At 24.8% G+C, this 15,308-nt stretch overlaps 1 protein-coding gene across 1 annotated transcript in view; it reads right to left on the bottom strand.

Moving 5' to 3' along the window:
• Positions 1 to 233: 233 nt before the first annotated feature.
• The window catches only part of LOC145834287 (sodium channel protein type 4 subunit alpha B-like), a 53,880-nt gene continuing 38,805 nt past the window's right edge, over positions 234 to 15,308 (bottom strand). The window contains exons 27-39 of the mRNA XM_082941680.1: positions 12,869 to 13,065; positions 11,713 to 11,886; positions 11,051 to 11,173; positions 9,093 to 9,319; positions 7,991 to 8,093; positions 7,664 to 7,784; positions 6,340 to 6,518; positions 6,068 to 6,259; positions 5,801 to 5,920; positions 5,590 to 5,738; positions 5,218 to 5,348; positions 1,796 to 2,032; positions 234 to 1,660 (exon numbers count right to left, since the gene is read on the bottom strand). Of these exons, the coding sequence (XP_082797806.1) occupies positions 1,029 to 1,660; positions 1,796 to 2,032; positions 5,218 to 5,348; positions 5,590 to 5,738; positions 5,801 to 5,920; positions 6,068 to 6,259; positions 6,340 to 6,518; positions 7,664 to 7,784; positions 7,991 to 8,093; positions 9,093 to 9,319; positions 11,051 to 11,173; positions 11,713 to 11,886; positions 12,869 to 13,065 (2,585 nt within the window). The 3' untranslated portion in view covers positions 234 to 1,028. The remainder of the gene's footprint in view (positions 1,661 to 1,795; positions 2,033 to 5,217; positions 5,349 to 5,589; positions 5,739 to 5,800; positions 5,921 to 6,067; positions 6,260 to 6,339; positions 6,519 to 7,663; positions 7,785 to 7,990; positions 8,094 to 9,092; positions 9,320 to 11,050; positions 11,174 to 11,712; positions 11,887 to 12,868; positions 13,066 to 15,308) is intronic.

Consider the following 15,308-nt stretch of genomic DNA (forward strand, 5'->3'; position numbering starts at 1 on the left):
ATTAAAATAAACAACTAAGTGTTGTAACATGCTTATTTTAGCCGTATAAAGCAAAATAATTTTTGACTTTTTAATTTTGACAATCGTGTTCATACGGATACATAATTATTAGTTGTTTGAAGAAAACAACACTGTTTGAGAACAAATAGTTGAGCTATATATCATAATGTCCTAGTAACTTGATATTTAGTATAAATAATAAAGCAATTAATAGTTTTGAGGCAATTGATGTATTTATTTGCAAAAAAAGCAGGAATATAGTATACATGCAATAAACATGCTACGTATAGAAATTTTTATTATTTGGTTTATTTAAAAAAACAAATAAAAAGTTCAAGTAAAACCCTTAAGGTTTAAATAGTTGTTAGAACTTTGTTTAAACAAGCTTACCTTTATATATATTTAAAGGGAATGTGTTTAGTAAACGAGCTCATTTTGCTTTAAATAGATAAGTAAAACAGACTTTGTTTCAGAACAACATTTAACTAATTTAAAAGTTCTTAAACAAGTTAGGTTTAAGAGGTTACTATAAGTTCTATAACAATTTACAGAGGATATATAGTTTAATAAAAAAAAAGTTTAATGAAAGTTTGTATTTAAAATCAAAGAACAAAACAAATCGTTTAAAGTATCACCAATGAACAAAAATTAAAAAAAAAATTATAAAAGGAACGTAAACACAATGAAATCTTTTTTGAATAGTTGTCAAATTACAGTTAGTTATAAAAAATGGAACGTAAACGTTAAAACCTCTTGCATGTAATAAAAAAATAGTGTGTTTAATCACTAACATGAACAGTTTAATACCATCCATATAGCATACATTCATAATTTGTGGACTTTTTCAATAGGCAGAGGTGTATTTAAAGGGTTAGGCAGCTTGTGGAAAAATTGAGGGCGCAAGTTGGTCACCGAAAGTCAACAGTCTGCCCGAATGAAAACCCACTACAGCCTTGTTTAACCAACCCGCTGAAGTACAAAATTGTCACCGACTCCTTCGGAGTCACTCGATTAGTTTACAAGTTTCATCAAAGTTTGCTATTGTTTTCATTTAAAGAACTTAAAGACGTCTTAAAGTCTTCTCCATTCGTAGCAGATCCATTGGTGTAGTTATTATCAGTTGCACTGGTTGTATTAGTAGTATCTAATGCCAATGACTGACCATTCATTTCTTTGGAATAATATGTGATGCCATTTGAAGCAGCTTCATTTAAAACTAATTCCGTAGCTGCAGCTTCTTTTAATGCCATGTCTGATGCAGCGTAAATTGTCCGCCTAAATCTAAAGCTTCGCCACCACCGTTGTATCATGACAGCTGACATCTCTTCTTGCTTCCTCCATAATGTCGTTGTAATGGGCTCATAGGAAACCTTGGACGGGTTCGACGCCATAAATTTTTCCTCCATTTGTGAACGCAATCCTTCTAGTTCATCCGACTCTCCAAGAACGCGCTTTGTAAGTGCAAATAAAATGTCAAGGCAGTGTAGTCGATCACCTATGACCATCGGCAAATCCATTGCTACAAGTTGACGATTATTTGGTTTCTGCACTCTCAATGGAGGATGCAAACTGTCAACCATATCAGAAAGTTGCGAATATGCAATAAACTGAGTTGCTTTTGGATCAAACCTTTCCCAAACTTCGTAAAACATCTCAAAATCTGAAAAGTATTAAAAAGATTTTTTTTTAATAAACATCTTAAAAAACAAAAGAAATAAAAGTAAATTTTTGATTATAACATAAAAAATTTCAGTTATTGCTTTACCAATCAATTTAGTATAATTACAACAATAACCTTCTTCTCCTAATGGATCAGTACTTTCTTCCGTAGCAACACCGAAGTTTTCAAGGATTATAGCTATGTACATGTTCACCACAATCAAAAAAGTAAATATAAGGTATGTTACGAAAAATGCAATTCCAACGGAAGGACTACCACAGTTTCCATTACCACTTGGATTTCCATTTAACAAACCTCTTTCGCAGTCAACATCATCGTTTAGAAGCAATGGGTTAAGTAGTTCAGCCCAGCCTAGACGTATTTCAATGGTTTTAAAAAGTTATGTAGTATAGGGTATACGATCAAAATCCACCCAATTATTTTTTTCCTTTACTTATTAATTTATTTTGTATATCTTTTGCAACTTTTTATTTATTTATTATTTATTTTTTACTATCATTGTTACCCCTAACCCTTACCCTCGATCGGTAAGCGGTTCTCGAATTTGACTCGGTGGATTTTGAACGCGGTTGGATTTTGATCACGGGTTGATTTTGAACGTTACCCGTTGTATAGAACTATTACGTAATATTGTAGACAAACAATACCACATAAAGAAATTGAAATCAGTATAATTTTTTTTAACCTTATGAGGAACGAGAACTATAACTATCTTTACTCTGTTTTAACTTTTAATTTTAGCACTTAAATTAAATATTTTAAATTAATAAAAGAACAGAACGTACAACAGTGAAAACAAATTTAAAAAGAAAATCTTGGTACAAATTTTTTTCGATTAAAACGCTTGAAAATCGCCTATATTATTTAATACGCCTTAATTAAAAAATAAAAAGGCTTTTTGTCACAAACGAGCCATAACCTTTTCTTTTAAATACCTGTGAAAATAGAGTTTAGACGATCATTAAAAAAAAAGTATATTGATTTTATATAACATTTTATTATATTCAACACTTTTAGTTTTTACCGATGTATCACAAGTTTAATTTATCACATGTTTGCTTGTATTTTATTTTTCCTGTTGTGTCTAATTGCTTTTGTATACTATCTTCAATAGATTAAGAAAAATATGACTTACAGAAACTTGATTTAATAAATTTTTAGTAATTTTTTTTTTTGGTTTTGATTCAATAAGCTTCATCTTATTTTTGTAAGTTCACTTAAAAAAATGGGAAATGGTTTTATTATTATTTTATGTAAAACATATTTGCTTTTTTTGTAAAGTTTCTTTAAATGTTAAATTAATTTTCTTATTTTTATAGTTTAATATGTAGCTAATATTTTAAAAACCGTAAAAAGATAATAAATAACTAGGTAATACAAATATTTGCTAAAAACTAATTGACATTTTTAATTTTTAACTATCATGATGAACAAGTCTTAATTAAAAATATTTGTTTTCGTTTTAAATTAATGTATTTAGTAAAGACTTAAAAGTACGAGGTGTTAAAATTAAACACTCTAGTATAATATTTCCTTAGAACTAAAAGTTAACACCTTTTTAAAAACAATTAGCATATTAATGTTTTGTTAAACTAATATAAGATCTGATAAAAATTTAAATAGTAATAAGTTAATTAAAAAACAAACTACAATTAAAGTTTTAATTAAAATCCTTAATGCTTAGTTTAACATTTATTTATAAAAAGTTTATTTTATTAATTTAAAAAAATTTGATAGTTTACTTTAAATAAATAAAAAAACCGGTAGTTATGTGATTATTTTAATTAAAGTTAAACTATAAGCATTGTTAGTTAAGTAGTGCAAAATAAATTGGGTAGGTCATAATATAGTACAGCAGATTCCTTTTTATCTTAGTTAAAACTAGAAGTTTATGGGACACCAACTAAATTGAAGCAGTAGCTTTGAACTTATAAAATAAGTTATAATTAAATTGATAGCCTAATTTTAAATTTTTACCACAAAACAATTTTTGTTTTATATTTACGTTTTTAGCTTAAAAGTACATCGCGGGCCACAATTTTATGCTTTGCCGATCTTTGCACTAGTGAGTAACTTAACGTTACTTAATTTTTTTTTTTAAATTTTGTTTTTAATAAATACAACAAATAGCACTGTAGTATTTTAGGTACATTTTTTATCATAATTTTTCTTTAATTTAATAGTTTTTTATTAATACACATTTGTAAAGTAATTTTTTTTTAGTCTTCTAAAGTGCAACTTTGAACTAAAGAAATTGTCTAACGTTATTCAAATACAAAAAAAAACTTTTGAAAACTCACATAAATAATTAAAATTGTACAAAAACTGCAGTTGTTATTAAAAAAGCAAGTTCTAGCTCTCTTTTATGAATAATTGGAAAGTTTTTTATTTTTTACAAAAATTTATATATATATTTGTAAGTTAATTAAGTTATAACTTAAGTAAGGTAGAATTCGTACTACTTTTAAAGTTGTACTAGTTTTTTGCTTTTCTAATAAGTACTTTAATAAACATATAATGGTATACATTTTGCACAGCATAGTATATTTCTAAAGATTAGTTTATTGACAAACATTTGTAAAACATTAAATTAATAGTAATTTATTTTCTGACATGATAATCGTAAAAAAAAACTTTTAATTATCTTAAATTATAAACAGAACTATGTTGCTGGTAATAGTTTTCGTATCAATTAAAAAAAAAGTTTTTATGTGAATTATATTTTTGTTTTGGTTACAAATAATATATTTATTGGTCATCGTTTAATTATCATTATTAACAAACAAAATTTAATTATTTGTTGTAAAATTTATAGGAAAAGTTACCAAAAAACAATTACTTTATTTTTTAAGTTTGTGCTAAACTTTTTTTTAAGTCTATTTAGTATAAAAGTAAATATACAATTTTAATTAGTGTTATAAAGTTTATAATTTAATTTTAGTATTAATACAACTAAAGTTTATAATAATACAAAATTTTGTTAGTTTTTAATATCCACAAAAATTAATTTAATAGAACTAGGTCCTGTTTTATATGCAGTCAGATACTGTTGTTATTACTTTGTCGTTACAAAAATTTGTTTTGAAGAATAAATTAAAACTAATATTTTCGTTTAATAATTGTAGTTTCAAAGTTGTTAAAAAAAATATTGTCAATGTTATATTTATAGAAGCATATTAAAAAAAAAAACTGCTCGCTAATTGAAATAAAATATTTTTTACAAACTTTTATTCACAAATAGCCTATAAGGAAAATCGCAATTAAGAACATAATATAATCTGTAAAACTTAACAAAATATCAGTTATAAAGTATAATTTAAATCGTAGTCGTACAGTAAAGTTATTTGTAAGGCTTCTGCTTATTATAAATAAACTTCATAGTTAAGTTAATAGTTAAGTTTTCTAATCAATTTAACTGAAAGTTATAAGTTATTTTACTGGAGAAAAAAAATATACAAATTTTTTTGAAACAAATCGCGTAGGTTTTTCAAAAAAAGATTATAAAACTCATAAACTACTGATAACTTAAATCTAACCTGCTGAAGTAGTTATCATAAACAGACAAATAAATGAATTTGTAAAAGTTTCAAAGTTGTACATATCATCAACTCCTGAAAAGCGCTTGACATATGAAAATTGTGACATGCCAAATATGGAATAAATAAACCTGTATATAGAGTTAAGTGTAAACTTATATAACTTTAACTGTGAAAAATAATAATTAAATGTATTCAGAAATTTGTATTTTTTAATTTTAAGCTTGTTTTATGCTAAATGAAAGTCCAGTCTTTGGCTCTAGTGAAATTCGTAATTGTTTACTTTTATATGTTAATATACTTCGTATTTATATTAAAGTATTTAAATTGAACAATTGGTTAGTCGTATTAAAAATAATCAAAATAACTAACATGACCAAAATTAGAAGAAGTCCTATGTTCACCAGAGCAGGTAAAGACATCATTAAGGCAAACAACAAAGTTCTTATACCTTTTGCGCCTTTTATAAGACGTAAAATTCGACCTATACGTGCAAGACGAATTATACGAAATAAAGTTGGCTGTAAAAAATTGTTTGTGTAATTTGAAAAAAAAAACTTTTCTAAATAGTTTTTTCACTTACTTGTACAAAATATTTCTGAATCAGGCTTCCAAAAGCACTTCCGAAAATTGATAAAATAACCACAATAAAATCAAAAACATTCCAAGGATTTGTAAAATAGTGATGTCTTAAAGCAAACAACTAAAAAAAATATATAAAATGTCTGAAAATATTGAAAGAAAATTAATAAATCATAAAAATTTAGAAAAGTTTTCTACTATAGATAAACTCTTTAAAGCAGTAATGAAATTTGAAAAATAAAAGAATCTTAAACAAACTTATCCGAACCTTTATAACAGCTTCACCAGTAAATACAGCAACAAAAACATAGTTTATATATGTCAAAATATCGGTTAATTTTTTTGTTTGTCCTTCGTGTTCTATCATCATCGTAACCATATTAGCGATAATTAGCAACATAATGGTGATTTCAAAAATTTGATGGGTAACTATATCAAATACCCATGCTTGACACTTGTTCTAAAAACAAAAAAATATTGCTTGTTTCAACAGTCTTTTTTAAACCGTTAAGAAAAACTAGAAAAGTAAAAATACAAAACCTTAGGTCTTGGCACAGGTTTTTGAGGTTTTTTTGAACCAAGCTTTTTCATTGCATTATAATATTTTCTTTGTTCTTCAGTCATAAAAATGTCTTGACCGCCTAGTTTTTTCTTTTGTTGATTGAAATTGTCAATGATAACACCAATGAATAAATTAAGTGTACAGAAGCTTCCGAACACTGTAATTTATACTGACTTTTAAATTATTTTCAGAAGTTTTATGAAACTTTATGTAAATAGTTTTAGTGTTTGTTTTTATTTTATAAAAAGTTCTTACAAGTATTTTTTATATATTTTATCTAAAATCTAAACTATAAGGTTTCTGTTATATACTTTTTTAAACAGTATAATGTAAACAAAACTTAAACAAAAACTAAACTTTAATTGATAACGGTGTTATAAAAACACTGTTATTTTTTTGGTTGAAAAAATCGTTTGAACTATTTATTAAAATATTTAAAAAAAAATAATAAGAAGAAACTAAAGCTTTTAATAGTTTGAGACTAACATTTAACTTAAAACCAATCTTTATAGTTTTTTAAGATTTTTTACCTTTTAAACTTTAATATACTATACTTAAAAATATATGAAATATAGTTATACAGATTAACTTCACTTAGAAACAACATAAATTTAAATTAAACTTTATGAATGCAAAAAAAAAAAAGAAATTTACTACTATTTTTAGAAATTTAAAATATTAAACGTCGAATAATTCAAACGTAGTGCTTTTGAAAGGAGGCATAATTTACTATTCATATTTTATAACTGTACTACCATACCAGCATAAACAGGGAATATTAAAATAATTGTTGTTATGTTTATTACCTACATTTAAAGTTGAATTGATAGCTAGTAAAGCTTAGATAATTTCTTTTGAATTTTTAAAGATTTAATGTTGCTAATAAGATTTAAAAATTGTTTTCACAAACGATTCAAAAAAAAAACAGTATTAAGTACAATCAAGTTTACATTGTAAATAACCACCTTGCAATAAATCTTATACAGTTCATGTGAGAAATTTTGTTATTTAATTGAAAATATTTAAGCTAGTTTGTAAAAATATTTCACTAGCTTTTGTAATATGCTATTTGTCGATATATATATATATAATGTAATTATACACTTTACAGTTAAATATGAATCGTATAAATCTCTTTGTTTAGAATTCTTTTTCTAAGCTGAGACGGAACTTTTTTATTTATACGAATTAATTATATTGTTCATGTAAATCATATTATTGTTTGAGTAAAATCAATAACCTATAAATTATAATTTTAATTAGTATTAGTAAAACTAATAAAAGAAACTAAGATAAACTAACCAATAAAAGCTACGAAGTATACATAATAATATAAATTTACTTCATACTCAGGTTGTTTATCTACAGCAGTGTGATCTACTGCATCATACATTATGTTTGCCCAGCCTTTAAACGTAGCTATCTGTTACAATTTTAAATAAAAACATAAATAAGCGTATTCTTTTATTTTTATAACTAATTGAAAAAAACATAAGAACAGCATTTTAACAAAAAGTTATATAAAACTGCTTAAAAATTTCTTTAATAACAAGAATGTACTATACCGTCATAAAAGTTGTTATCAAAATTGAGCTTAGAATCTTAGAATTGAGCTTAGAATACACTCACCTGGAGAAGAGATAAATAGCCACTGAAAGCATTATCAAAAGTCAATTTACTGTTTCTCCATCGGACAGTGTTGTCTTTTTCTGTAATGCTTTCACAGATTGTTCTATAATTTTTGTAGAATAAAAAAGTATCTAAAAAAGCTAACTACAAAATCTTCATACTATAGTAAAAAAATTTTCTTCAAATTATATTATAAACTGTTTGCTGTACACCAAATTGTTAAGAATTTATTAATTAAAAAAAATGCTTATACTGTTATTTAATAGTTTTAATTGCATGTTAATTTTATAGTTTAATATTTCGTTCGAAACAAACACTGGTCTTTCATGTGAGGTATGTTTAAAATAAGAGTTTTATTAATACTAAGAATATGATGCTTTGTATATAAGTTATGACCACTTTAAGTCAACCTTAAACAAAACTGCATAATATCTAAATATATATATACTGATAAAACACAAAGTTTTTACTGATACATATGTTTCACTGTTCTGTTAGACAGAATAGTTCTTAAGTTTGTTTATAACAAAAATATGATTAAAGAGAACTTAACATGCACATGAATTTATGTAAAAAAAAAGATTGTTAAGTTATTAAGTAATATAATTTACATATGTATTTGTAATATACGTATATAAATTGAATAATTTTACAAATTTATCTTTAAAAGGACCATACCAAAACAATTATACAAAAATGTTTCAAATAATACGTCACAAGCTGAATAAACTTCAGCAGTTTTTACAAAACTTTGTTGCTGCTACTAGGGAACTTATAAAACGATACCCATAAAAATAACATTAGACATTACGAGAAAATTTGAGAGATATAAAATAATCAGCGGATCAAAATTTCAAAATAATTTTAGGACCCGGATCCGGCCGGATGCTGATTTTAAAATGAAATTCGAATTCGGATTTGGCCGGATACTAAATTTTTGAATCCGGTAGATCACTATAAAAGTCTAGTATTTTGTAAGTTAAATTGACATTTGTGCAAAAAAAAAAACAAGTTAGTAATATTTAAACTTGTTCACTAAGGAAAAAAATAAAAAAAGTATTAACTAAAAAACAAGTACTTTAGCATACAACGTTTTGCTAACCTATTTATTACCGGAAATTCATGATACTCAATTTTTCCATCAACCGTTAAATTCATAGAAACATTCGTTGCATTAAATCTATATCCACTTGTCATGTTCATACATTTCCAAAACTTTCCAGCAAAAAGATTAACACCCATTATAGAAAAAATTAGCCAGAATATCAAGCAAACCATAAGAACATTAAATATAGAAGGTATAGCTCCGATTAGAGCATTCACAACGACCTAAGAAAAGAACAAGTTAACTAAAACTGTTAATAATTCTAACCATTGTAAATACATTCATTTGTTTGAAAGTTGAATATTTTATGATAATAAGACGACAATCATTCTAAAATAAAGGGAAATTTAAGTCATTTTTCATGACTTAAAAAATTCAAAACACAATAATTAGTTTTGTTTAATAATCATTTAGCTATTAAATTTTCTAAGAAATATGTTTCAATAATAATAATAATAAATAATATTTCAGTTTGGGTTTATTAGGTTGGTGCTAGAGCTCATAGAAAAAACATTTTGGCTTTTTTTTTAGTCAATGGAACATTTCATATACTTTAATGTATTAACTTCATTACTTAGTGAATATTCTGTATAAGTTTTTTTTTTTAGATATAGGCCATTTTGTTTCTTTTAGTTTTGGTCTTTAATTTTGGTCTTATTGCTTAGTCAAAAAAAAAAGTTTATTAAGCACTTTTAAATTCACTGAGTAATAAGGATGCTTTTACAAAACTGCTTATTTTAATCTTTATATTGCGAGAAATAAAAAAAACATTTATAGACCCTTTTGTGGTTTTTCAGTTCTCGCAATATATATTTACAAAAAGGTTATAAGAGATATTCTATTTTAAAATCCTTAATAAAAACACTTTTAGTACTAAGTTAATTAAGAATTTCTAAAAAACTTATTTTATAGACTATGCAGTAATACACTAATTAAAGACCAAAACTGTAAAAACGAAATGACCTATATCTCAAAAAAAAAAAGAAGCTTATATAAAAAACAAATTCACTAAGTAATTAAGTTAACACATGAAAGAACATTCAAAATAAATATTTAAAAAATTTGTATATTTTTCGAGATATGTTCCAGGGACTAAAAAAAAGCCAAAATGTCTTATTTTTTCTATGGGCTCTAGCACCAACCCAATAAACCAAAACTGAAAAAAAAAACATGTTTTATTTCAGCTATTGAATTCTGTAAAAAATATTCTTTAAAACCAAAAAACAAAGAAATAATTGTGTTATCAAATTTTTAAGTAAGGAAAAATGCCTCAAATTTCCTCTTATTTTAGAATAATTGTCGTTAACTACTTATACTATTGTATTAACTACAATTTTCCAAAAATTAAGGTAGTACATTTTTATGACCTAAATGAAAGCAGTGAAATAAAAGCTTAATGAAATTAAAAAAGTAAATTTTAGTAAAAAACAGCTTTCCTTGAAAACATGTACAGTAATCTGCGCTTTAGTATGCGCTGCTAGACCCAAACGACAAACTACACTAGTAGATATACTTTTCAAAATCATCTAGTTCTTAACAAATGTCTATTGCAGTATTAATTATTTCCGTTTAGCTAAACTTAAATGTGATTTTCTAAAGTATTCATTTCCTATGTTTTAATCATGGGATCTGCAAGTGTCAAATGCACTTTTTGTTTAAAAGTTTAAAAAAGTAAACTATATTAGGTTTGCTTGTATTGTAATAGGATTTTATAAATAGTTTGTGTGTTGAGTTTTTAATATTATTTGACTCCTTTATTTTTGTATATTTAAAATTATTACAAGAATGAGTATTTTAAAATACAACCATTTTCGCATTTATACTTTCAGATACTTTTTATTTTTTAATTTAAAGTAAAAAAAGATTACATCTCTGAAGACAACGCGTACTCAACCGGATGTGCGTACTCAATCACAGTTAATTTATAAAAAAAAGTTGTAGTACAATGTTTGAACCTTCATTCCTTGAAATCGAGATAGTGCTCGCAACGGTCTCATTGCACGAAGAGTTCTTAAAGATCTTATTCCTGATACCTCACCCATACCGAGAGCATCAGTCACTAGTCCTACTATTGAAACCTTTTATGCAAGTTAAAATTAATATTGTTTGAAATTTCAAAAAAAATACAAATAAGCTTAATTACTAAAAGAAGCTACTAAAACTATAATAACTACGAAATAAACATGTACTGTAAACATTAAACAAAAACAAGTTTTAGATTGTAGATAACTAAGTATTTACCTGAATTTAATAAAACTTATATGTTATTAATGATTTCATTTATATTTAATATATTTATCTTGAATAAATTAAGAACCACATAGTTTAAAAAAATAAAACTCAGTTTACTTATCATTTAAAAAAACAAAATCTTAAAATAGACTAAATGATAAAAAATACAATGATAAAAGTGTTGTTAAGATGTTTAGATTATAAACTGAAAAAGGAAATATTTTACGCTACTTAAAAAAAAAAATTATAACAATATTTATTAAATTTAAGATTATAATTTAACAAAACTAAAAAACTAAAAAAACTTGATCAAAGTCACTTCAAAATGAAAGTATTTTTTAATGTTTTATCTATAAACTTGAAAAAAAAAGCCCGTTAAACTTACAGCAACAATCATAAAATCAAGTCCACACCACGCATTTGTAAAATACTTTTTCATTCCATAACCTAACCATTTGAGAAACATTTCCAAAATAAAAACGTACGTAAAAATTCGATCTGCATACTTCAGCACTTTTTTAAGGCCAGGTTTATGATTAAAATAAACATCTTCAAAAGCCTGTTTTAAATCATTGGTTTAATCAAAGTTAATTTAAATTAATACAATAAGTAGCTTAAATAAACAAATAAAAGCACCAAGGTTTGCAAACTTTTTTGTTAAATTTAATAGTTAAATAAAAATATATTTTATATTTAGACAACATATATTAGTTGTAAAAATTAAGTACTACTTGAAGCTGTTTATTAGATGCACAAAGATTATTCACTTGAATTAAATAATTTTTGTGAATAGTTTTGTTGAAATAATACTTATGAGTCTTTATTTGATGAATGCTTTCTTTTCAAACTATATAAACAGGTATGTAAATGATAAGTTAATTGTAGAAAGTCTTAAACTTTTCAATTAAATCAAGTATATTACTATGTTATAATTAAAACATATATAGATTTTGTTTTTAATTTCTGTGAAGGCTCTATTTCTGTGAAGATTTTATAATTTAAAACATTAGAGCTCTGTATGTCAGTAATCTACCACGGAACTTTACAATTTTACTTGCTGTATAACTTAAAGTGTTCAAAAAAAAAAAAAAAATTTATATCGAATAATTTAGTTTAGTTTTTTATATAGTTTAATATCTGTTAGCTAAGACTAATAAAAAGAGTTTATGATGTTGTAAATTAAATAAACTTTTTCTTTTCTATCGCTTGCAACTTAAAATTTTTTGCTTTGAAAAATTTCATGTTAATCTATTTTTCACTTAAATAGTCAAAGTGATTTTTTTGTACTAGTTGATATTTGATTTTTTTAAAAACTTATATAAAAGCTAACAATTTGTTAAAACTTCAATTTCAATTGAATTTGTTTTAAATACAGCTTTGCATGTAATAAATAGCAAAAAGGCCTTTTGTACATTTGTTACTGTCCTTTACTATTTAATAGATAGAGATATTTCAGTATGAATTAAATAAATTTGGTTTAATATCTAAGGTATTTAAAGTTAGGATCATATTAGTGAATTCACTCAAAAAAAGTATCTTACCAAAGCGGCACTGCTGAGCATGATCATGAGAATGATGAACATTTCAAACCAGGGATGCTCAATGATACGAAACGAAATTTTACGAGCGTTCCACCACATTTGCATGAGAGGTGTCTCAATCGGCGGGTCGAGACATTTCAACTTGGCGGAAAATCCTGCAGGCCAACATGCTGCTGGCTCATCAACGTTTTCGTTTTCTGTTTAGAATATTAATATTTAACTGCTAACACTTTTTTGTTTAACTAACTTTCCTATAACATGATACACTAACAGTTGTTTTTTTTTTTCAAAAAAGACTTGATCAAAATTATGTAACAACAAAAGTAATAAGCTAAGCTAAATTTTTACAAATACAAAGTACAAGACCAAAGTATATCACAATTTTTTTTGACGTACTAGTAAAGTTTGAGATACTGACATATTATTCTAATATTAATGCTTTAAATTTTGAAACTTGATACCAAGTTTGTGAGAACACACATTTTAATGTTTTGTTTAATTTTTTAACTTAAAAAGCTGTACAAACTAGCAAACTTTGAAAAACAAAACATTTTTCTGCGGATTTTAAAATTTGTACAAACGAAATAACTGATTAAACTAATATCATGTTACAAAACTTTTTTTGGAATTTCTGTACTTTTTGTTCATGTTTTATAAAAACTAAAAAAAATAAATGTCTGAATTGCTATTATTGAAAAAACTTGAGTATGAAGAATGGTTCCACAAAAAAAAAACTAATCATTATAGATTATTTTAGACCAGGGTTTCCGAAAGTGGGGCATAAGTGGGGCTGTGACGAGTAAAAAAGGACTTAGTCATATTTAAGGGTTGCTTTACAACTTGTACTAGATATTATGGGAAATTTAAATTTTTTTGTTCCAAAGTGGGCCAGTTTAAAAAGTTAGGAGGCCATAAGCTGCAAGGGTAGTTTTTTGAGAAATCTTAGTGGAAGGGGTAATTGCATTTTTAATTTCTTCTAATGCATTTCTAATTAAAGGCCTTATGAAAAAATCTCTAGAAACTCTGTCATAGAGAAAAAAAGAAGGTAGTTATGAGTTATTATAAAGAATTGTATAAAGTTTGATTACTTTTAGCTTTTTATTCTTTAATTTTTTAAGAGTTTGTTTTGATATTGTAGTTTTAACTTGTTATAGAGTTTAAAAACCTTATTTATAAATATTAAGTTTCATTACAAAAATTAATACTTAAAAATTTACATATATACAAAACATGTATTATAAAAATACAAAATAAAAAGATTAGATAACAAAAAGATCTTCTAAATATCCTGATCCTAATACTAAACTTTTTGTGCGCATTTTTTATCGTTCAATAAACAATAAAATACATAAGAAAATAATATTTGTTGTTTCTTTATTTAGTTCAAAACGCTAAATATATATGACTTTAGTTCATCTTTGAATCTAAAACGAAATTTAAGACTTAAAAATGTTGGTCGAGCTTTTGATCCAGAGCATTTCTAACTACACATATACAGTATATACAATAATGAAACATACTTGTGAACAAGCATATCTAGACTTCCTAAAGTTAAAGTCTTTAAAATATCATCCGTAGTTTCTGAAAATTTTGTGTAAGAAGCAAAAACATTATAAAAAATTATTAATAACCTGTTGGTTAACTATTATTTTTCTGAACCCTAATAACTTTACATTGTAGTATTTGAAAACTGTTAATTTTGTGCGTACTTTAATTATATAGATTATAGATAATTAAAAATTTAAAAAGAATATGGCGATTCTTTTGAAAACTAGTAAACTCTAAGTTGCTAAAAAAACACAACTACAGGTATTTCGTATGTAATAAACATTAAAACGACGTTACTAAGTTAAAAACACACTTTTTTATTATTTATTTGTTTTACTTAAAAAATAAATTAAAGTGCCCGATACTTTCAAAATAAAAATATCTAAGTTGTTCAATGAAATACATAACATTTTGAACTTTTTTTAATATAAATAAAAATTTATCAAGTATAGTTTAAAATCTTATATATGGTACTCACTCCTTTTTGACAAAAAACATTTTTTATTATACAAAAACTATAATAGGTTTTTCTTTTAACTCTTTATGCATTTAAGCTAACTACTATCACATTTTTGTGTATGATGAATTGTTTTAAGTTTTATAACAACCATCGATGGTCGGATTTATAGCTTCCATACAGTTTACATTGGGCTTCTTATTCAAAAGGTTCTGGGCGGTAAACTTTAGAAGTTAGCCAACCTAACTAAAACACATTTTTTAATTACCAGTAAAACTATTCAAAAAAGATCAAAATAAAATCCCTCCTTAGAAAAGTTAATAGTGTAATTATTTAAAAAAGGGTCATTATAGTCGAATATATTAAAAAATAACAATAAGTAATAAATTTATAGTATAAAGTTATATAAAAAACTTCAAAATGGAAAGGTTTTAA

Source organism: Thalia democratica, chromosome 4 (assembly GCF_965202585.1).
Source record: "Thalia democratica chromosome 4, ktThaDemo2.hap1.1, whole genome shotgun sequence".
Lineage (NCBI taxonomy): Eukaryota > Metazoa > Chordata > Thaliacea > Salpida > Salpidae > Thalia > Thalia democratica.